The sequence below is a fragment of the Dreissena polymorpha genome, chromosome 14 (assembly GCF_020536995.1).
Source record: "Dreissena polymorpha isolate Duluth1 chromosome 14, UMN_Dpol_1.0, whole genome shotgun sequence".
NCBI lineage: Eukaryota > Metazoa > Mollusca > Bivalvia > Myida > Dreissenidae > Dreissena > Dreissena polymorpha.
In genome coordinates, this window is record NC_068368.1 from 48,182,666 (window position 1) to 48,205,797 (window position 23,132).

Consider the following 23,132-nt stretch of genomic DNA (forward strand, 5'->3'; position numbering starts at 1 on the left):
TCATATTATAAGTTTTACATACCCGTGTGTAACAGCAGTTAACATAGTGTCGAACAAAGTAATTATTAACAGATAGTTGTTTAAGCTGTTACTGCAAACGATTATATGAGTCAAATAAAGTTTTTACTCAGCTTGAATAAACATATTATTGACTAATGGTAGGAAATTGAATGTTACCAAAACTCCTACAAAACAAACACACAAACCATACCAAATACTAATACACAGGTATAATTAAGCATAGCCGAGTAATATTCTTTTGATAAATAACTTTCTTTAACAACAATTTGGCATACCTACATTTACATAACCGTTTTGAAACGTCACTATGAAATGACAAATGACGAATACGAAATTCTGCTAACCAATGGCGATTTTCAGCTTACATTATATTTTGAAATCAATTAATTGTATTTTTTGAAAATCCTTGTTAACCTTTTGCGTAGTTCGTGAAAAAATATGCTTGCTTTTTAAATGTATAACTTAGTGAAAGGTTACGTAAGTTGAATAACTCGCATAGTGAACGAATTGAAAAGTATATGTCTCTTAGGAATGTTGTCATTCAAAAATGGAACATTAACCATGAAAACATCTAATTGATTGAGTCGGAAAACAATTCTTTGCTGTGGCAAATATGTATCCTGCTGAATAGTTAACATTTGAGATGTCACAGTATTAGTCAGTAATATTGCTACAGCCATACAGGTGCATTTGGATTTTTGAAATCCTTTTACGCACATCCTGCTCTTATTACATTTATCACTTCTAGATTACGGAATAAAAAACACAACAGGTAAAGTTATACATTGATACTGTTAATATATGGATGTTTGGTGACACGTAATGCAACATGATACACATAATTAAACGGATGCAACTCCTTGACTTGTTATTTAATTTCAGTCATGACGATGTTTCAAATGATTATGTACCTTAGCGCTCTTTCCCACTCTATCTGAGTCATTTCATCACTCTGTTAAGTCCCAATGGTTCAGTGTGGCATGATAGCTATATGTTATCTTATTTTATACGCTGGTATGGACAATTTTAGTGTTATGATAACCCTCTGAACAGTGCAGAAGACTGTTTTAATAGAAATTGCAGAAGGGGGCAATATCAAGGTGAAACATAATAGAGTATTACATGAAAGACCAAAGTCCCATGTTCATGGTCACAATACAGGTTGGGGAAAGCTCTTCCTTTTTTAAGTATTCCCTTGCAATGTGTATTCTTTATATGCAAATTTTAAGCAAGTTATTACATTATTTCCCCACAATCATTGTTCTGATGAATGGAAAGGGTATTTACATATACATTATATTATGTTTCATGTCATTGAATTTACATATTCTGAATATATTACACTAAGTATTGAATGTATGTGAAATACATTACCCAATTTAAGAGATTAAGCATGCAAATAAAACAATATTCATATTGTCATAAATAGAAACAAGATGAAACTAAAGCTTCTCGAGCTGAAGACAACCTTCTTGTATCTTGTTGACGTAACTCTCATCGCTGAAAGCCTCTGCAGGCTTAAGGCAAAACCATATTGATTACATGTACGGGGTATGACTTACTGCATCTACACAGACAAAATTCTCTTTTTAAATCATATTGGTTATCAACTTTTCTCTGTTGAATATAATATACGAAAGAGGAAAACGATATGTCGAATGCAAATAATATGATGAGTTACTGTCGTTACGTTTACATGTAACAAACAATTCAGATGTGTTAATGGTCTTTTGTATATAAGCAATTGTAAAGGAGAATGATACATGTCATGTTTGCTTTATATCGAACGCAGGTGTTCTGTAGACAACAAGGCGCCTTGCATGTAATTAAACATCTTAACATCCTAGTTTTCAATTACAAGGGAATATTCAGTTACCAAACCTCTGTTTAACAGTGTAAAGGATATGACGGTATTTGGTAGGTATTTGTCGACGTGCTATTTAATGGCTATGATCACTTATAGTAATAGCGCTAGTCCATTTGTATGTAAGAAATAGTATTCAATTAAAAGCACGTGTTATACGATTTAACAGACACGTAATACGTAATACCAATAAGTCCATACTAAGCGCACCCCTGAGTGTAAAATAGTTTTCTTTTTAAATGCTATATATATTTATGTATTCAACATGTTTTAAAACAGTTGTTTATGCGTGTCAAACATGTGTGTGTATTGTCTTTATATTACCGTTATGATAACTTTATTGTGATATATACGTACATATGTGGTTCACAATTATTGTGCAAATTGCCACAATTTCGATACAAATGTACAATATTTCACATCTAAATGTCAAAGAAGAATAAATTGTATCTTTTAAACATTATTAACATCAAAACAACCTAAATGATGTTTGTTTTCATTTGTCTCCGAGTACGAATACCTTGATTTTCAAGAAAAATTGTATAAAAAAATATGCGGCCGCCATTTTGGAAACAAATGGCCGCCATGTTGTTGCTTTTTTGGTGGCTAACGGGTTTTTTGGAAAGAGCACATATAAAGGTACATTCATGGAAAGTTCGTTGCTTGCTTACAAGTTTGCAAGATTTTGCTGATAAATGGACCTAAATCCCAAAGCTATGAAGAAGTTAATGTAAAAAAAACATAAAAAATGAGTGAAAATCTCTGAACCGGCCCCACCCCATAACTTCTGACCAAGGGGTCAGATGAAAATTCCAAATAGTGCAGGGTCTCACATATGCCCATAGCTACCATGTGTGTTAGTTTCAAGGTTCTAGTGCTTATAGTGTAGGAGGAGATAGTGGCCAGGACGGACAGACGGACGGAAGACGGAGATAACCACAATATCCCCACTTTTTCTCCGTAAAGCGTGGGGATAACAATGATGATTTTGTTCTAGCGCATAAAACATTTTTCATGGAACAACACGTAACAACAAATCTATTAATTTCACAATAGAAAGGTAATCATATTAATGGCATTATGCACTAACTAAACAAGCTATTTGCTACTGTTTAGAATTACACTATCTTACTAAAAATGATCACAACAGGTACTTAGTTCTTTTACATACTTGTGGTAAGTTTTGTATTACTAGTTTGACATTTACTGGCAGACACCTGTCAATATACAGACTAAATTTGCAAGGGAACCTTCATATTTCTTCAGTATCATTGCCTTCAAATTGTTAATTTAACAACCCTTTGACAATATTAGCACAGCTGATCTTATAATGCCATGTCTTTTTTTGTTTATAGATAGACATATATAGACTTTTCAAAGTTCTATAAAAGTTAACACAAGTAAACCAACAGAACCAATGAAAAATAAGATCGCCACAGCAAATAACTGTGTGTATAGCTTGGAAACATCGATAGTTCAGGATTCCCTTCTTTGTTTATTTCTGGAAACCAAAACTGTCAGTTTTGCTCAATATAATGGCTGGAGTTGTGTGATGCCCAGCTCTTGCCTTGGCAAACAGCTTCTAAAAACGGAAAACCAACACATATCTTAAAATTTGATAAATGATGCAGACAATTTCTAAATGTCATGTTGTTGTTGTGTTTTTTCATTTCGAATCTGGAAGATTTGTAACAAAAAAATTCGGCACGAAAATCCAACGGGATTAGATTTTGTGGTTTTAGGCCTAATCTTCATATAGTGATAAGTAACCTTTCGGGATATCGGCCAAGTGCGAGCAGACGAGGTGTAAATACGTTTAAAATAAGCTAAAAGACTTAAAAGTTAAATAGGAATATCGTAAATTTTTGTGAATAAATGTATTTCTGATGAATAACAACCACAACTTACCAGAATACTGCTCATGATCACACGTAAAACTGCTGTCTGAGAGCGAATGGAAAATGCGTCACGAATTCTGACAAGTTAACAGTAGGGTGTCGTTATTGAAATACCGCGAGAATACTTCTAGAATATAGATGCCAACTATAATGTGTTAAACAAATTATTTTTGAACAAGCGTCTGTGATTTTTCAGGATAATAATAACAATAAGATATCGAAAAGATCAAAGCAAATAAATTCGAAAGAAATCGGAGATTCAGGTAAAACATTCTAGACGGGTTATATGTACCAAAATTGTGTTTGGTAAAGACTGTCAGTATATGTAGTAAACCAGTCTATGAGACAGAACATGAAGAAGAAGAGTATTCAGGGGAGATAATTGTGTAATCTTAATTCTGAGACGGTCTCATGTAGCGGACAAAAACATATAATGCGAGAATATTTAGTGCGATTCGCTACACAATAATGATGTCATTGATATATTTTTTCCTGAGGTATGTATTGACATGTAGCATATGTCAAAGTGATTTGGATTGTTCAAGTTCATAAATAGCATCGAAAAATATATGTCGCGTGGCATTTTTTTTTAGATGCATCCCTTTTTGTATTTTTTATGTCTAAATTTCCATATGTATGAACGGTCCACGCCCGCTTCGCGGGCTTTTACCCGTATTAAAGGTGAAAATATGTTTCATGTACGTGTAATTGCACGACTGATAGGTCAGCTGATATTAATGCAAAGCGCTATGGGGCCGATTGTACGTTTAAGGTCAAGGTCTCTTTATCAGTGCGTATTGTCCAGAGCGAGTTGGGACGCTCCTGTCTTGGTGACAAGCAAGGCTTTTGATGAGATATTATTTTGGAAATGTAACATACTTCGCTGAATTGTGGAAAATTAGAGGAATTTGATGGGTTTTGCGAAAATGAGCAAACCGTTGTCTTTTGTGACGCCAGTGGAGCTGGATTTGGAGGTTAAGTAGAGAATCACAACAATTGCGATGTTGTGGGTTGTTGGTCCGAGTCTGAAACAGGACTCAGTTCTACCTGGAGGAAGTTAGAGGCTGTTCGCAGAGTGCTGAATCGTTCATTGGAACAAGTAAAAAGTTCTGTAGTGAAATTAAATTCCGATAACAGGAATGTAACAAGTATTTTAAAAACCAGGAAGTAGAAAGTCATATCTGCAAGATATTGCAGTACATGTTGATGATGTCTGTAGAAGTAATGGTATAAAATTGGTACCAAATTGGGTTCCACGAAAAATCAACGATCAAGCCGATTTTTTTAGTAGGGCCACTGATAGTGCCGATTGGTCAATTGAAAATGATATTTTTGAAAGTTTAGAAACAACTTGGGGTCCACATACATGTGATCGTTTTGCATATAATTACAATGCTAAATGCAACCAATTTAATTCTAGATATTGGTGCCCTGGTACTTCCGCTGTAGACGCATTTAGTGTACAGTGAAAAGGCGAGAACAACTGGATTGTTCCCCCGCCTCGATTGGCATGTGATTGTATTCTTAAGATAAAACACGAAAAGTGTAATGCAATGGGGTTGCTGCTTATTTGGAAGTCGGCTCATTTTTGGCCGTTGTGTTTTCCTGGAGGGAATGATAAAGCATACTTTGTGCATGATTTTACTTTATTTGCAGCGGGTCATATTACTAAAAGAGGTAGAGGAAGGAACGGTATATTTGATGGGAGACCGTTCAATTTTGGAATAATTGCATTACGATTTGTTGAGTGACGTATCATTTATTTCTGCAGGTTTAAATCTCAAGACGGCTATTGACACGGAGATTCAGGACAGCGGGATTAGCGTGAGCGAGTTTGGAGATTTGGCGGGAAAGATATCGGGACAATTTGTGTATTCAAAAAGTGACAATACAAACATTAAGTATTTCAGTTATTTCAATAAGTGGAAATCGTTTATATCTTCTAAGGGCGGTTCAGCGGTTCCAGCTTCGCCTATCCATGTGGCGTTGTATTTGACTGATCTTATTGACAAGCAAGTATCGAGTTCTGTTATAAGTGCTTCTTTATATAGCATTAAGTGGCTCATTCTCTCAGAAATCTTCCTGATCCCGCGGCTAACGCATTTGTTATGAATTTGCTGGAATCTGCAAAAAGAACATTGTCAAAACCTGTTTCTCGCAAGGAACCGATTTCTTTAGAATCGTTGAAAGAGCTTTTCGAAAAATATTCTGACAATACAGATTTGCTTGTATTGAGGGATTTATGCATGATTTTTTTTAGCATATAATGTTTTTTTTGCGATTTAACGAGCTAGTTAATTTAAGATGTGATGATATTCAACTGTTTAACGGATATTTTACAATTACCATAAGAAAAAGTAAGACTGACCAATATCGTAACGGCGAAAAAATCGATATCGCTAAGGGCGAAACTGCGGCTTGTCCGTATTTTATTTTAAATACATAGATATTTAGAAATTCCTGGATTGTTGACGAGTGACAATTGTTTCTTGTTTACACCTATTAATAATTCAAAAGGCAATTCAAAATTGATTCAGAAAGACAAACCGTTGGGTTATACCCGAACTCGCGAGTGTATTACGGCTAGATTGAGAGAAGTAGTAGGTTATGCAAATATTGGTTTGCATTCATTGCGCGCCGGGGGCGCAATGTGCGCGGCGAACGCGGGAGTTTATGACCGTTGTTGGAAACGGCATGGTCGCTGGAAGAGCGAAAATAGTAAGGATAGATATATCTGTGACTCCTTGGAGAGGAGATTGAGCGTGTCTAAGGCTCTGGCGTTATAAATAGAGGCATTTTCATTCTCAAATAGTATTGTGATTTTAAATATTTTAATTTGTTCTCACCAGCCCGCTCTTTTCGTTTTCTAAACGTCTCGTCTGGTATTGCAAACATGAGTTTGTTGTTTTTTAAGGTGAAACAGAAGTGTAGTAAAGACTTTTTATTTCACGCGTTTCGATGGTATAGCGTGAAATATTTGTCTTACGCGTTACGTGACTGTTTTACAGTAATAAAATGATTGGTCAGTCTTGCACGAGGATCTCAAGCATACGATTATGTTGTGTAGAGTGCAGGCGTCTTCAGTCAGTGCAGTTCGGTTTTATTTTAATTTATGTGCTAAGAAAAGTTGTTGTTTTTTGTTGCGTTGGTATATGTTTTGATTTGTATATGAAACCAGACACATGAATGAGGCTCGACATTCGTATTGTGTTCCGACAATTAGCAAACGAGCACAGGTTTCCAGCGTTAACCGTCTCTGGTTTTTCCTGGCCGGTCGGTTCACATTTTGTAGTCATAATCTTGCCATTTATGTATTCAATGTTAAAGTTGGCTGCACAGTGTCCCGTCAATAAACGTCTCGTCTGGTATTGCAAACATGAGTTTGTTGTTTTTTTTAGGAGAAACAGAAGTGTAGTAAAGACTGATAGGTCTTTGAACGGGTTGTGACCGCTTATAAAAATATCAAGATTAAAAACCCCAGGATATTGTTGTAAACATCGTAGTCGTGTTTCGGCATTAAGTCAGTGATATTATATCAACCCTTGTCATGACTTACCCACGCAGAAGATCTATTATAAGATTAAACAAATCATAGTTTGGATTTCACATGCTTGCATAATTCTGCGTCCGCCCTGGCATAAAAGCAATCAGATTTGGCCTCAAGCAATATAAGCACATTGTAATACTGACCGGGTAGGTCTCCTGTAGGCGGTAAAGACTATAAAGGCGTTTGAAAAATACTTCCAAACGCATTGTGAATGAAGTGCTTGTATGAAAGCGAGTGATATATATATATATATATAGCACTGACATGACAACTCCAATACATTACGGTGCTGTTTTTTCACTTATTTGTTTCAATGTCTCAAACTTTCAAACTATGATATTAACATATTCTGTATTACTATATCAAGAAAGAAGATTTATTAAACAGGTCTGCCTTCAACGGCAATCGAAATCGATTCCGGGTCAAAAATGACTTGTGAGTGAATTTTGATTTTTAAATCTCATGTCGCAATTATACTAGTAATTTGCAAATTAAAAATTAAACACATCGCTTTACAATTGTCGTGTTCTGAGAAAACTGGGCATAATACTTGTGCGTAAATTGTCATCCCAGATTAGCCTGTGCAGTCCGCACAGGCTAATCAGGGACGACAATTTTCGCTTTAATGGAATTTTTCGTTTAAATGATGTCTCTTATAAGCGAAAATCGCGGACTTCACAGTCTAATCTGGGACGACACTTTACGCACATGCATTGTTCCCAGTTTTCTCAGAACACGACACATTTGATCTATTATGATTGATGATTATCAACTAACGAAACGTTATATCGTTCTTTTATAATATCTATCTAAATATTTGTTTACGGAATGAGTGATTTTTCGTTTGCTTAAACATAAATGTACACTTTCTGTTTAGAATATGTGAAATTTTTGTAAAATTATATGCTGTACCTGAACATGCTTATACTATTTTGTATTTAAACAAAAAAAAAATGAAACGATGCCCTTATACGCCAGTATTATGATAATATGTGTAGCTGTAACAAGAAAACCTACATAACTTAAATCGAAAATACAATGTATGTTTCTTAAATGACATTTACGATTAGGTTTTACGTTTATTCGAATGTATAGATGATACGATAAGTGACAAATATGCAGTATTGATAAAAACAATCATCAACAAAATCATTACTAAGATTGGTACTCAAATTGGGCACCGTGGTCGCCGTTGCGTATGGGATGTGGTGTCCGCCTAGCGACTGGGAGGTCCTGGGTTTGATCTCTACGGTGGGAGCGTTCTTTTAATGTCTGTCAAAAGATTTTAATGTTGTGGAGTCTCTCCAATTGATGTTTTGCAAGATTAATTGTAAAGGAAAATGATAATGGATAAAGATCCATTCCTCATATGACAGACATAAAGACTGACATACATTTTATTCAAGACTTGTACATTTACAAAGAATATGTCGACATGATAAGACATACATATTTCCGTAGAAAAAAAACGACAAAAAGATCAACAGTTAGGAAAAAGGTTTTAAGTTAACATGAATAACCATACATTTTCTGTAGTGGGTATAAACAATTTGAATTTGCAAAACATATGTATACAGACGAGGTTAACATTTTTTTATTTTTAAATACATACACTAATTATTTGCTCTAAGCATATTTAAAAACATCTTACAATTTTGAAATAAATACCATTAACATTTGCTGCAATTGATAAATGCTTATAATTATAACATTTGTTTTCACACATAAATAAATCAATAAACATTAATTTGTGTTAGATATATGCCGAGCATTTAAATTTTCAGACCGCATAGTGAGTGATTCTTTTATAAAAAGTGATAGTTTAATAAGTTCTGCTATGTTACTTGAATTAAGTAATTATAAATAGTTATATACTGATGACCTTATATAGTATTTACGTTTGTTACTGCGCGTTGATAAATGCGTGTACATCTTATTACAATTTATTTGTCAAATTGTTCAGAGTTTATTCAATCACCTATTGCTATTGAAATGTATTGCCCAGACCAGGTTTGTAAAGTTCGTACCTTTGATAACCCTTCTGTTAAGCTACTACAACCACCATTAAAGGGCAAAATTTAAGTCATGGTATTAATTGCTGACACGGTCTATATACCTCGCATAATGCTTTTGCACAACCTAGCATAAGAGCAATCAGTTTTGACCGCAAGCAATGAAAGCACATTCAATTGAACTTCGCTCTGTGAAAAGGAGGTTTCATGCATGTGCGTAAAGTGTCGTCCAAGATTAGTCTATGCTGTCCGCACAGGATAATCAGGGACGACAGTGTCCGCTTTTATTGTATTTGTCGCTTAAAGGAAGACTCTTCTTAGCAAAAATCTAGTTTATGCGGTTAGCGTCGTTCCTGATTAGCCTGTGCGAACTGCACAGGCTAGTCTGGGACGACACTATACGCACATGCATTAAACCCCCTTTTCACAGAACGAGGTTCAATTAATGCTCAGGTAGGTGTATTGTAGGCAGGTTAAAACGATGAAGTTGGTTAAATTGTTGCTGCTTTATATAAAGTACTAAAAGTACTTTCAAACGCATTGTTATCATGTGCATGTATGCAAGCGAGTAATATATAACACTGACATTACAACTGCAAAACATGAAAGTGGTTTTAAAGAGTTTCCTATTTTTAAAGAAAAAGAAAAGAAAAATGTTGAAAACACATTCTGCCTTCACCGGCAATCATAATCGAGTCAGGGTCAATCATGCTTAAGAATTGTATTCTGAATTGTAAATCTAACGTCGCAGTAATATCGCAGTAATCCTCGTAATTTTCCAATTAACGATTTAATAGCATTGCTTTATAATAGGATCTATTATGAGTGATGAGTGTCCATAGAGACATAAACGAACCGGTATATCTAAATATGTGTTTTAGGAATGAGTGCTATTGCGCATGCTTTAACATAAATGTATACATGTACTTTCTTTTTAGAATCTGTGTCATGTTTAAGAAAATGTGTACTGTGTCAATCTGTGATAATATAAAATATGTTTTAATTTAAATTAAAAAATAAAATAATGTCATTATATGTCAGTATTATGATAATATTTTGGTGTATAGCTATAACAAGAAAACCTACATAACTTAATTCACAAATACAAGGTACATTTTTTAAAATGACAATTCATATGTATATAAAATCTGACAAATGTGTAGTATTGATAATAAAAGCTTTTATTTTTCATCTTTAAATTGAATAATTGGTACTAAAATTGCAAACCGCATTTGCCGTTACTGTGGCGTAGTGGATTTGGTGTCCGATTGGCGACCCCTGGGGTCACGGGTTCGATCCACAATGTGGAAGCAATCCCTAAAATATATCAAGTACATGTACTGGTTTTACCCATTAAACGGAGTCGACCAAGTTTCAATCAGCCTTTTGCTTTCGATGCAAGCAAGCTAACATTAATTAAAAAAAAATAAAAAAATGCACAATCAACATGTTCACGTTGACACTGTACACGCGGGAACAGTGTCTGTCTTAGTTTTCTGTGCGATTGAAGTCGCATTTGAGTCGCGTTACGAGAAAACTGAGCATAATGCATGTGCTTCAAGTGTCGTCCCACAGGCTAATCGGGGACGGCACTTTTCGCCTTAACCGAATTTTCTCTACGAAGATACTTTCTTTAAACGAAAAATGTCATAAAAGCGGAACTTGTGCGGACTGCACATGCTAATCTGGGCCGACACTTTACGAACATGCATTATGCCCAGTTTTCTCATAACGCGACTCATAATATGACTGAGGTTTATCTTAACGCTTACAAAACCTGCACCAGCTAGTTTATAACAAGACCCCGGTTGGACAATACAATATCATGGCGGACTTATTTTCATTTAAATGCCAAGAAAGCAGAACAGATATTTCCACGGATCACCAACTAACGATTCGCTACTCCAAAATCGTCTAAACACGTAGGTGGAACGATCAAGTTAAACCTGTTATGCTTTGAATCAAAATACAATAAATATTGACCAAGCTTGACCAGCCTATATAACATGGCCTTAGCGTCATTTTCTCATATCCTTTGATTGTGTACGCCTGTATATCTAACGGGTAAGTCCATTTTGATTTTATTGCTAGTCTAATTAAAAAATCACTGAAGAAATATTAAAATGTGCTTAACGTTGTACTGATATTTTGTAGCGATGTAAACTTAAAAAAGATATATTTTGAAATATCTAATTTTAATTATTCTTATTATGGTATGAGATTTTCATAAATAATGTTTTGTACTATCTTCAATTCATGTTATGCAAGATTCCTTGTAAAGCAAAACGATATAGGATACCGATTCATTCCTCATATGTTACTGCGCGTTGATAAATGCAATTTATTCTCGTATTGTATAAAATTTTATTGGTCAAATTTTCAGTTTTGCATTTCATCGCATATTGCCATTTAATTGTTTAAAATTCGTATCTTCTGTAACCATTGTGTCTGACTCCCGCAACCAACATTAATGTGCAAAATTTAAGTCATGGTATTGATTGCTGAAACAAAGTGATGGCTTTTAAATAACTGTAAAGATAAGTCGGTTGTTTTTTATTCTGGTAATTTGGAAGCTTTCCGTCAGTTATTATCGTATGATATCTAGCGAACACAGTTGTATTCGTTATCCAAGATTCTCATTGTTGTACGATCCACCACGATCGACACGACTGGCCAACCTCAATGATCATGGTTTTTCTGTGCGATTTGTAGCTTCGTTGATGCATCAATCATGTGTCGAAACCCGTCGTAAGGGCACCGTGCACACATATCGCGCCGAATCTACCGGGAATGTACCCTCCGAGAGACGACATGTGTCTTTGCGGACGATGTGCGATCCTTTGCGAGAGAGGTGCGACCCCCTTGCTTAAGTCGCACGTGGATCGCACGTTTGAAACAGACACCTTACGCTTACTAAAAAGATTTCGGAAGACGTTTAAATGATTCGCTCACGTATTACATTGATTTACATTTTATTGCAAACAATACTAATACAATAAATAGTAAAAAGATAGTATGAGATCGGAAGACTAACCGATGCGTGCGATAAAAACTTGTGATGCACGAGCGGGCGCCGTGAGGCCAACGCGCGGTTACTTCACATTTGACGCACGTTTGTTGATGTTCAATTAACCCATTTATGCCTAGCGTCTAGAAAAAAGGCCTTGGAAAACAGCGTAGACCCACATGAGACGCCGCATGAGGCGGCGTCTCATCAGGGTCTGCGCTGTTTGCTAAAAGAAATTTATGTAAGAAATATTCTAAATAAAGAAAAAAAATATACTAGACATCCCTAATTTTGAAAATAAATTGATCCAATTTAGAAGGATGGGAGAGTCCACTAGGCATAAATGGGTTAAGTATTGCAAATTACGTTTGAAAGCTAAAACTGCCTGCGGGACAATGTATCATGAGGAAAAGTCCACGGTATTATGGCAGTCGTGTCATTTGGGAAGGTACTGTATCTAACCAGTCCTAGCGGAGTGCATGTAATGGTTCCCTTACTGGAGATCACGCAGTTTAAAAGATCACGATGCAGGCACCATTGGTGACCTATTCACAACCTGAAGCATTAGTATCTCCATGTTATCATTCAAGCCTTAAAAAAAATCTGTGGGCGTTTATATTTATTTTCCCATGAGAGGTCATGTGTGGCCAATATATATTATTCTACCACGTTTGAATAAAGAATGAATTGTAATGTCTAGAGTCCTAATTTCCGCCCACTAAACTAGGTTATATAGTAAGTGGGCGTTCAAAAATGCGTATATTTACACATGAGAGGTCACGTGTGAAGATCACATGCGTATGACATGAAACACATAAAATATGATGAGGCTTCCATGGTAAATTACGCGGAAGAATCGTTTTTTTTCTTTATATCTACTTAATGACACGTTTCCTTACTAGGTTTCAGTCTAGGGCCTTCAAATGTGTATATTTACTCATGAGAGATCTAAGTGAAGATAACCGTCGGATGACATGAAATACATAAATATAGTTTGCGTGGGCGCTGTTATGAGACGTGTAATTAAGTTAATGTAAAGAAATAACGATTTCGATCTACGAAATTATAGTGTTTCAAGTAGATTGAATATCATTTAACTGGTTTACATGAAAATTACTATTACAGTAATAACATTTTGCATTTATTCGCGATCTTCTTCATCCAACCACGAAACGAGACACATTGTCGAAACAATCTTTGCTGCAAGCTTGGCTTCTCAGAATATCATAACATTTAGTATAAAGTCTCTTTTGTAAAATAAATGTTTGGTTCCCGGCTTATTTTCATTGAAAACATAGTTGATTATCTGTATACATAGAGAATACTAGGTTAGCGTTGAATACAGAGAAGTTTATGTTGCGATGCTTTGATTTTTTTTTCAACGTGACATTTAACATAACTAGATCTAATGACCTTAGCCTAACAATTAGTTTAATTCATTCTTAAAAATCGCTTACAATCTAACGAATGTAACCATGCGTAGTGATATAAATGTATTTGTTCTGGTACGCAAAATAGTCTTTAAAAAAATCACACACAAACTGTCAAACTAGTAAAAATATCACCGTATGCCTCGATTCAATTTTACGCAGAATGCGAATTGTAACACATTACGACCGCGAAAAGAAGATTTTACTTTACTATAATTCATTTTATTTTCGAAAGAAAATGATCAAAACCCAATATGGCGGCGATTGCTACTGAAAATGATGTCCATGTCAACATAGATTCTACATGTACACTATCGACGAGTAAACAGACAATTGCAGCGACTGACACTTTATTTGACTTAATATGCAGGGCAATACGTTTTCCAACTTCGGACGACGAATTTAATGACGCGCAGAACGTGTTTTTTATATAATGTTATGGGTTTGCCGTGTGTGATCAAATGCATTAAAGGCCCCATGTTAAAATCATTTCACCGAGAACAGGGAACGACAAAAGTACAAACAAAAACCAAAACACGTTCGAACTAGTATCTTACCTTTAATAATCCTTTTAAATCCATCTAATAATCCATTTAACTCAATAATTGGCGATTTTGCATCTAGGGTCTTTAATAATTATTTTAGCATTGTTAAATAAAGACTCTCATGCCATCCTATCACTATTTTCAAATGAATTTATGAACGCGATAAACTTTCTGATTCGTCACACGCTACCACAGGTGCAATATTTTTACAAATGCTGGGTCAACTTTTAAGAAATAACACGATACACAACTCGCATGACCCAGTTGACAGTGAACATGCTGTCTTTAAGACTGAAATCTTCATGGAGTAAAGGGCAACTTCCCTACAAAGTTCATGTAGTTCGATACCATAATTCAATAAAACGTATGAAAAAACATTATTACCGTTTTTGTCGTTACATTCTGCATCAAGACTAACTGTCCAGCGCCGTTTGAAACCTTTGTTTACAAACATTTCAACTAACTGACATTTTAAACATACGAGTGATTTCATTGGTCCAATGCGGAGGTGTGTCTTTACAACTGGAGATTTCATTCATAAAGAATGCATGATCACTGTCAACTGGGTCATGCGAGTTGTGTATCGTGTTATTTCTTAAAAGTTGACCCAGCATTTGTAAAAATATTGCAAGACATATACATTTCCAGAAAGGAAATTCATTTCTGCGTTGAATAAGACCGAGATCGTGAAAATCGCTGCACAATTGATGAAGATATGGCTGTTCAAAGCGATGCACCCCGTTTTGGGCTGTTTTTGAGTTGCATACCTTGTTATATATATATTTGATAGTGAAATATTTTTTTTTCACAAAAGTTAATTTTTCGTTATAATATGATTATTTATCATTCAAAATGATGTTTTCACTAAATAATATCATAGCTACACGCTAACCACCTGTGCACGCTACGTCATGTATTCTATGTACATTACTGCTGTTAAAATGAACCGGAGCAGTTTATTAAATAATAGCCGTTGGTAAACTCGGATGCATATGCAGATTTCTGCATACAAACATAATTTTGTTTAAACTTGCACAATGTTATTTGTCTATGATAAATGCCCTTATTGTGTACAAGAAAATAATTAAAATATAAATACACAAAGAATGGAAAACATTCCATTACACAACAGATAAATCAGTGGATATACCCGTGTACAGAATGGGACGTTCCGAATTCCAGTGTGGTGCTACTTTTACCATCTTATACTTAAAACAGCTCTATGATTAACGTGAATTAAATCGGATAGCACATATTGCAGATTATTTATGAATTGTGCGATATTTGTATGGCTTGTTGTACATCCTTAAATGTCAAAAGTATATGCATGGATTATAAACAATGCACATTACACGAAATAAGGAAAATGTGATTAATTGACAATTCAAATACCGTATGTCGATAACAGTACATGTACATGTGAAATAAGTCGCGTTTATATTAAATCGTCAATTTTATGGGGGAAAATGACGCAAAAAGTGTCATTTTATGACGCCATCAATCAGCTGATTCAGTATACGGATGGCGGAAAATTATGTGATATGACTAGATTTAAAGGTTAAACGTCGTATAATTTTGAAGCTTAAGTTTTCTCGACTTTATGAATTACGAAAAATCATTCAGTGATAAAGTAAAAAGTAGTCCGTGCACGTGACAGGTATATCCCACAGTGTTGAAGACAGGCAAGTATATTCCACAACGTGTTATACCGTCAATGTCGCGATGAAAATGGGATAAATTGTATTCGCCAATGAGTCGAACATATATATTCGCCTTAAGACGAACACGTCATATTTGTCCTCCTGATAGGGTTATCAATTGCCTAGATTTATTGCAATTAAAATAATCACAGTAACAGCCGTGTGCTTCATTTCAAAGACAATAACTCTCTCAACATGTTGACTAAACTTACCTTTTAAAGGACGACAAATGACATGATTACTTCTTGTGTCTATCCTAGCATAACATCAGCGATTCCGTTTTTAGAACGGGAAGTGACATGAAAAATGTACGCTTATTAAAGAAAAAAAAAGTGCTTCGTTTTGTTAGCCAATTGATGCCTACTGTGAAATCAATGAAATAGAACAAAACACTAAAAATATCCGTCTATAATTACATAATAAGGTAATGTTTTCTATGTTAAGTCGTTAGTGAATGCCTTGAAATCCGGCCAACAAGAAAGAAGTTTATTTTGATAGATTCAAAAATTTTAGCACGTCGAATTATCAATTAATTAATAAGTAAATATCTTTATTAGAGTCTCATCATGGTTTCACATACATACAGCAATTTACAAACAAGGTTAACCATGCCATACATGTTTGAATTATAAGAGACTATAATGTAAGCATTCAAATACATACAATAAAACTTTTTATTAAAACTAGCATTTGTAGTGCTTTTACACTGTAAGTGCCCCTTTGTCTGTACAGCTTTGCATTTCTACCTTTTAAAATTAAGAAGCAAGTTTTGGCAACATCTCGAACAATTGCAATTGTGGAGAATAAAAATCTAAATTTATCACAGTCAGACAGTTGACTAAAGTTGCTATCATATGCATTGGCCTTCATAAATAGGGAGTTTCGTTCACTTATATATTTTATATATTCGAGACAGTGTATGATAACTTGTGCTTAATTTTCTATTACATTGACACAAAACGGGCATGACCTTTCCTCCACTGGCGGGCGGATATATCTACCAGCTTCTATTTTAAGTGGAGCAACTCCACATCTGAATTTAGCAATTGCTGATCGGTGAGATAGAGGCATGTTTATAGTGCAATAAAGTTCAGGCTCATGAAAACGTTTAATATGTCTATATGTTCTAAGTTTATTATGCCCATTGCCGCTTACATTATTTTCTCTGTCGATGGATAACTGCCAGTTGTACATGTCTCTTAGTTAGCTCATTTGACACTTCCCTTAACAGGATTGCCTTGCTAACCGAGCTACAGTCCCTACTGTACACGTCTACCTGTAGAGACCAAAACATGGTAGCAACAGAAAAACACCAATTTCTGCTGACAGTACTTCTAGCCTTGCACCATTTGAAAACTTTGTAATTAACTCTAGCATTATCCATGTTCATTAATCGGTGCAATTGCCGACTGACAGCCATCCATTGGCGAGTTTAGGGTTGTTGCCAGCCCATATCCCCAGAGACAGCGGCAGTGGGTGCATATTTACCAAGACCCAAAAAGATTCTCATAGCTCTATTATGAACTGCGTTAATGCATGAAAACGTTTTATCTCCCCACACCGCTGCCCCATAGGCTATGACCGACCATACCATGCTTAATAAGCATAAACACGTAGATGAGACCAGATTAATGGATTCTAAATACCCATATTTTGAAATAGTGGTGTTAAAATAAAATGTACAGCTGGTAATCCGATTACATTGCTCTTTAAGAACTATATATTTTCACGTTTTAATATGTCTAGTTTATAGAAACCATTACGTGAGTAAATTACGTATTCTAGTATTAGTGTGGGTATAAGTGTTTACTATAATTATTGTTGTTGATAATATGAGGTTTAGATCACCGAATGCCCAAGACTTGACATGGGTTATAGTGATAATTTTTATAGAGTTCGTATTTTTGAGAAATGAAATGTCATACATTTCTAAAACTTTAAAATATACATATTGTGTACAACTATTATATCAAGAAAAAAAGTTAATGAAACATTCTGATAGCACCGGTAATCGAAATCGATTCCGGGTCAATAATGCTTAAAATTGTAATTTTTACCCTTACGTCGCAATAATACTCTTAATTTAAATTACCTATTAAAACATTGTATTATCCATAAACGAAACGGTATATTTAAATATGTGTTTAATGAAAAAGTGTCATTTCGCTTGCCTTAACATAAAAATATAGTACTGTGCCAATCTGTGATAAACGTCCCTTATATGTATAAAATATTTGTTTATTTAAACAAAAAATGAAGCAATATCCTTATACGTCAGTATAGTGTTAATAACTTAATATTGGTTTTGTATGGCCATAACAAAAACCTTACTTAACTTAATTCACAAACACAGTGTACATTTTTTAAATTGGAAATTCATGTTCGATTCAGTTTTACGTTTATATGTATGTGTGTATGCTGTGTTATATATGAAAAAAATGCAGCTTGATAATAAAGCTTTTTTTTATTTTCATATTTTAATTAACAAAATATCAAGATTGGTACTAACATTGCGCACCGTGATCGCCGTGGCCGTGGCGTAGTGGATTTGGTGTCCACTTAGCGACCGGGGGTCAGGGGTTCAATCCATAGCGTCAAAGCGTTCTCAAATACATCAAGTACTGGTTCTACTCAGAAAACGGAGTCGAGAGCGTTTCAATAAGTCTTTGGATTTCGATGCAATCGAGCTTAAATGAATTACAAGGAATACATAAAAAAGTTTAACTAAAACTCCGCAAAGTCAAGATGTACACGTGGACACTGTACACGTAACAACTGTGTATGTCTTTGCTTTCCGTGCAATTTCAAAGACGGATCATATGGCTGTACGTACATAATATGGCCGATGTTTATCTTTGCGCCTACAAACTCTGCACCAGCCAGTTGATAACATTCTACCATGGTGGACAATACAAAATAAGTGCGAACTTATTGTCATTTAAATGCTAACAAAGCAGAACTAGCTCCAATATTTTCACGGATCACCAACTAACGATTCGCTACTCCAAAACCGTCTAAACGCGTAGGTAGAACAATCAAGGTAGCTCTACTTACCCTCATTTCTTCATCCATCATGTTATACCGAAAATCACAACAATTCCGCAAATAACTATTTTTTACAACAAACACTAAAATACTTCCCGGGTAAAACAATTGCGTCGGTTTAAGCGGGTTTTCCCAATAACGCCATCAATGCCATTTAGGATAGTTTTTATATAATTCCTATAAAGCTGAAAGGATATATAGACACCCATGAAGTTTCATGTTGATATCATATCAAATGTACTTATTGAGATATAGCCCTGAAAAGTTTGTGACCGACGGACGGACGGACGGACTGACGGACATACTGACGGACCCGTCCTTTGCGAGGGATAAAAATTCATTACATTTTAAAGGGACTTGTTCACAGATTTTGGCATGTTTTGAAGTTTGTCATTAAATGCTTTAAATTGATAAATATAAACATCAGAATTAAAGGGATCTTTTCACGCTTTGGTAAATTGACAAAATTGAAAAAAGTTGTTTCAGATTCGCAAATTTTCGTTTTAGTTATGATATTTGTGAGGAAACAGTAATACTGAACATTTACCATGGTCTAATATAGCCATTATATGCATCTTTTGACGATTTGAAAACCTAAAAATTATAAAGCGTTGCAACGCGAAACGATTGAATAATTTGGAGAGTTCTGTTTTTGTCGTTAAATTTTGTGAAACTACGAAGATTGCTTATATAAGGTATAAAATACGTCCAGTATATGTACTCGGCGGAATAGCTCAGTAGGCTAAAGCGTTTTTACTTCAGGACTCTGGCAGGACTCCAGGGGTCACTGGTTCGAAACCTGGTCCGGGCAATGTTCTTTTCCTTTTTTTAATTTTATTCTTTATTTTTTACTGGAGCTTTTACGATCCAATGTTTACATTTATCGATATAAAGCATTTAATGAATAAGTTAAAAAATGCCAAAATCTGTGAAAAGGCCCCTTTAAAGAGCTCCAATATGAAAACAAGAATAAAGGTACTAAAAGAAAAAAAGGAAAACAAAGTTAAACACACCAGGGCTGGAACCACTGACCCATAAAGTAAAAACCTAGCGCCGAAACCACTTATCCATCCGTCTTCACGTGTGTGTGTGTGTGTGTGTGTGTGTGTGTGTGTGCGTGCGTGCGTGCGCGCGTGCGTGCGTGCGTGCGTGCGTGTGGTTGCGTGCGTGCGTGCGTGCGTGCGTGCGTGTGTGTGTGTGTGTGTAATTCAAAGTTTATCGTTGAGTCTTTACGACTTCATTGTGTGCGGACCTGACCATCAGTCTTCTAAGCGGTTGCCATTTATTTTATACTTTGTATTACCATCCAGTGTTGTTACAAAATATACCGATAACACAAGAAATCGAACTTTTTTAATCGTTTCGCGTCTGAGACGCTTTATAATTTTATCAATTTTTAACGATTATTTTTCGCAAATGAAAGTGTATTTTCAGTATAAGACTGCGGCATTAGTGTTATTTCGTACACTGATGTACATTGTTCATTTATTTCTTGAACCTGTGACAACAAGTTGAAAAATTCTCATTTTGATAAAATGTGAACAAGTCCCTTTAAATGTTAATTTAATTGAAATTCGCGCTTATACTATTGCTGGAAAACTGTTAAATTAATGTTTTTGTTACAATGTTTCATCAAATCAAAAACAGCAATATGGACAATCAATAATGGTAATATTAAAGGGACTGTAAACCACGAATGACGAAAAAAGAAAAGTTCTGAAATACCATATTTTTTACAATTATTAGTTTAAATTGATTAAAATATCACTACATGTACTGGTATATAACATAACTTGATTATTTTTTTAACTTTATTTTTTTATTTATTTATTTTTACTGGGTATGCATACTAGGTAACTACCAGTTAACTATAAATAACGCAAGTAGATTGATCATTAAGGTGCATACCCACTCAATGGAAAATGATGCATAATACGCTAGATAGGCTGTGTGTGACGCCGACCCTAATTAAAACCCCGGGCCGAAACTATGTGCGTCTGACAGGCAGTGGACGGGCAGTCAGCGTGCACTAGGTCGCTTCCGATGGATAACTCTTGCTTGTCCGAAATTGGCCCTTAAAGATGCATACCCACTCACTGGATAAAATGATGCATAACACGCTTGATAGGATGTGTGTGGCGCCGACCCTAATTAAAACCCCGGGCCGAAACTATGTTCATCTGACAGGCAGTGGACGGGCGGTCAGCGGGCACTAGGTAGCTTCCGGGGGATAACTCTTGTTTGTCCGAAAGGGGCCTTTAAAGGTGCATACCCACTCACTGGAAAATGAAGAATACCCGGTAATACGCTAAATAGGCTGTGTGTGACGCCGACCCTAATTAAAACCCCGGGCCGAAACTATGTGCGCCCGACAGGAAGTGCACAGACAGTCAGCATGCACTAGGTCGCTTCTGGGGGATAACTCTTGTTTGTCCGGAAGGGGCCCTTAAAGGTGCATACCAACTCACTGGATAAAATGATGCACAATACGCTAAATAGGCTGTGTGTGACGCCGACTCTAATTAAAAACCCGGGCCGAAACTATTTGCGTCTGATAGGCAGTGGGCGGGCGGTCAGCGTGCACTAGGTCGCTTTCGGGAGATAACTTTTGTTTGTCCGAAAGGGGCCCTTAAAGGTGCATACCCATTCACTGGAAAATGACGCATTCCCGGTAATACGCTTAATAAGCTGTGTGTGACGCCGACCCTATATAAAACCCCGGGCCGACACTATATGCGTCTGACATGCAGTGGACGGGCGGTCAGCGCGCACTAGGTCGCTTCCGGGGATAACTCTTGTTTGTCCGGAAGGGGCCCTTAAATGTGCATACCCACTCACTGGATAAAATGACGCATACCCGGTAATACGCTAAATAGACTGTGTGTGACGCCGACCCTAATAAAAATCCCGGACCGAAACAATGTGCACCCGACAGGCAGTGCTGTAAATCTATAAATAGGACTAAAAATAGAACTCTAAATATAGTGCACATAAGCCCCGCCTTTTCATTGGTTTTCATCGCTACGCATGCGCAATGAAATAAGCGCAAACAATCGCAAACAAACGCTTAAAAACGGTTTCAAACGGTTAAAAACGCAATCGCTATTAATCGCAACCTTGCGGAACACAATCGCTAACTCTACTGTACTGAATTTGAAACTTGTTTCTGTGTGTAAAACAACAATGAGTTTGAAAACTAAGACATATATAATCGATGGTTTTTTGTACTACTTCTTTTTAACAAAATCTATTCCGTTTTAAAGAAAAACTCGTTAGCTATACGACAAATGGGCAATAAATAGTGTATTAAGTATTTAATATAAGTTTCCATGTTTTGCCTGCACGACAAAATATTTCTGTGTGTCAGACTATGTCACTGACATTGTTCAAAACAAGTATTCTTCTTAAACATATTCTCTGTAACAATAGAAAAAAATATAACTTAGATTGATAAATTATTATAGCTTTTTCAAAATATTGATGACTACACGTATATCATTTGTGATTAGTTTTGGACTAAGTGTGAAGTTAAAGTGCCCTATGTTTACCATTTACCGTTCCAATGCGTTGACCCCACCCTTAATAATTTAACTGGTATCTTGTTTGATGTATTTGCCTAATCATATGAGCCAATGATGACGCCACATATGAACTATTAAACTCTTTCTTCCGTTCTTCGAAACGCTCGAAGAAACAAATATAGCGGTAAAGAAATGGGTATTTTTTGCGACATGAACTCAAATAACACACCATATTTCAAACTGACATCCTTAATTCAAAATATTAAATTAAATATGAGAAAGCGTTCCGTTCTCGATTACATCCTGTTTCTGTTTATGTATATTAAAGCGTGGGGTGGTTAAACACCAAAGAGATAACTGTGCATGGGGTCATGGGGAGCTTAAACAATTGATGTTAATCGCCTTTGCAAAATGCAGACAACGCACCTGGTACTTTCCAACTTGATATCCTTGTGACTTTGGAGACCAGTAAGGCTACTTTCGTTTTGGTAAACCATTTTGGTGTCCATGTGAAATGAAATTGTAACATAGTTTTATATACC

At 35.6% G+C, this 23,132-nt stretch overlaps 1 protein-coding gene across 1 annotated transcript in view; it reads left to right on the plus strand.

Annotated features, from left to right (window-relative positions):
- Nucleotides 1-4,784: 4,784 nt before the first annotated feature.
- Nucleotides 4,785-23,132, plus strand: part of LOC127857346 (A disintegrin and metalloproteinase with thrombospondin motifs adt-2-like) — a 41,127-nt gene continuing 22,779 nt past the window's right edge. The window contains exons 1-2 of the mRNA XM_052393746.1: nt 4,785-4,839; nt 5,555-5,607. Of these exons, the coding sequence (XP_052249706.1) occupies nt 4,785-4,839; nt 5,555-5,607 (108 nt within the window). The remainder of the gene's footprint in view (nt 4,840-5,554; nt 5,608-23,132) is intronic.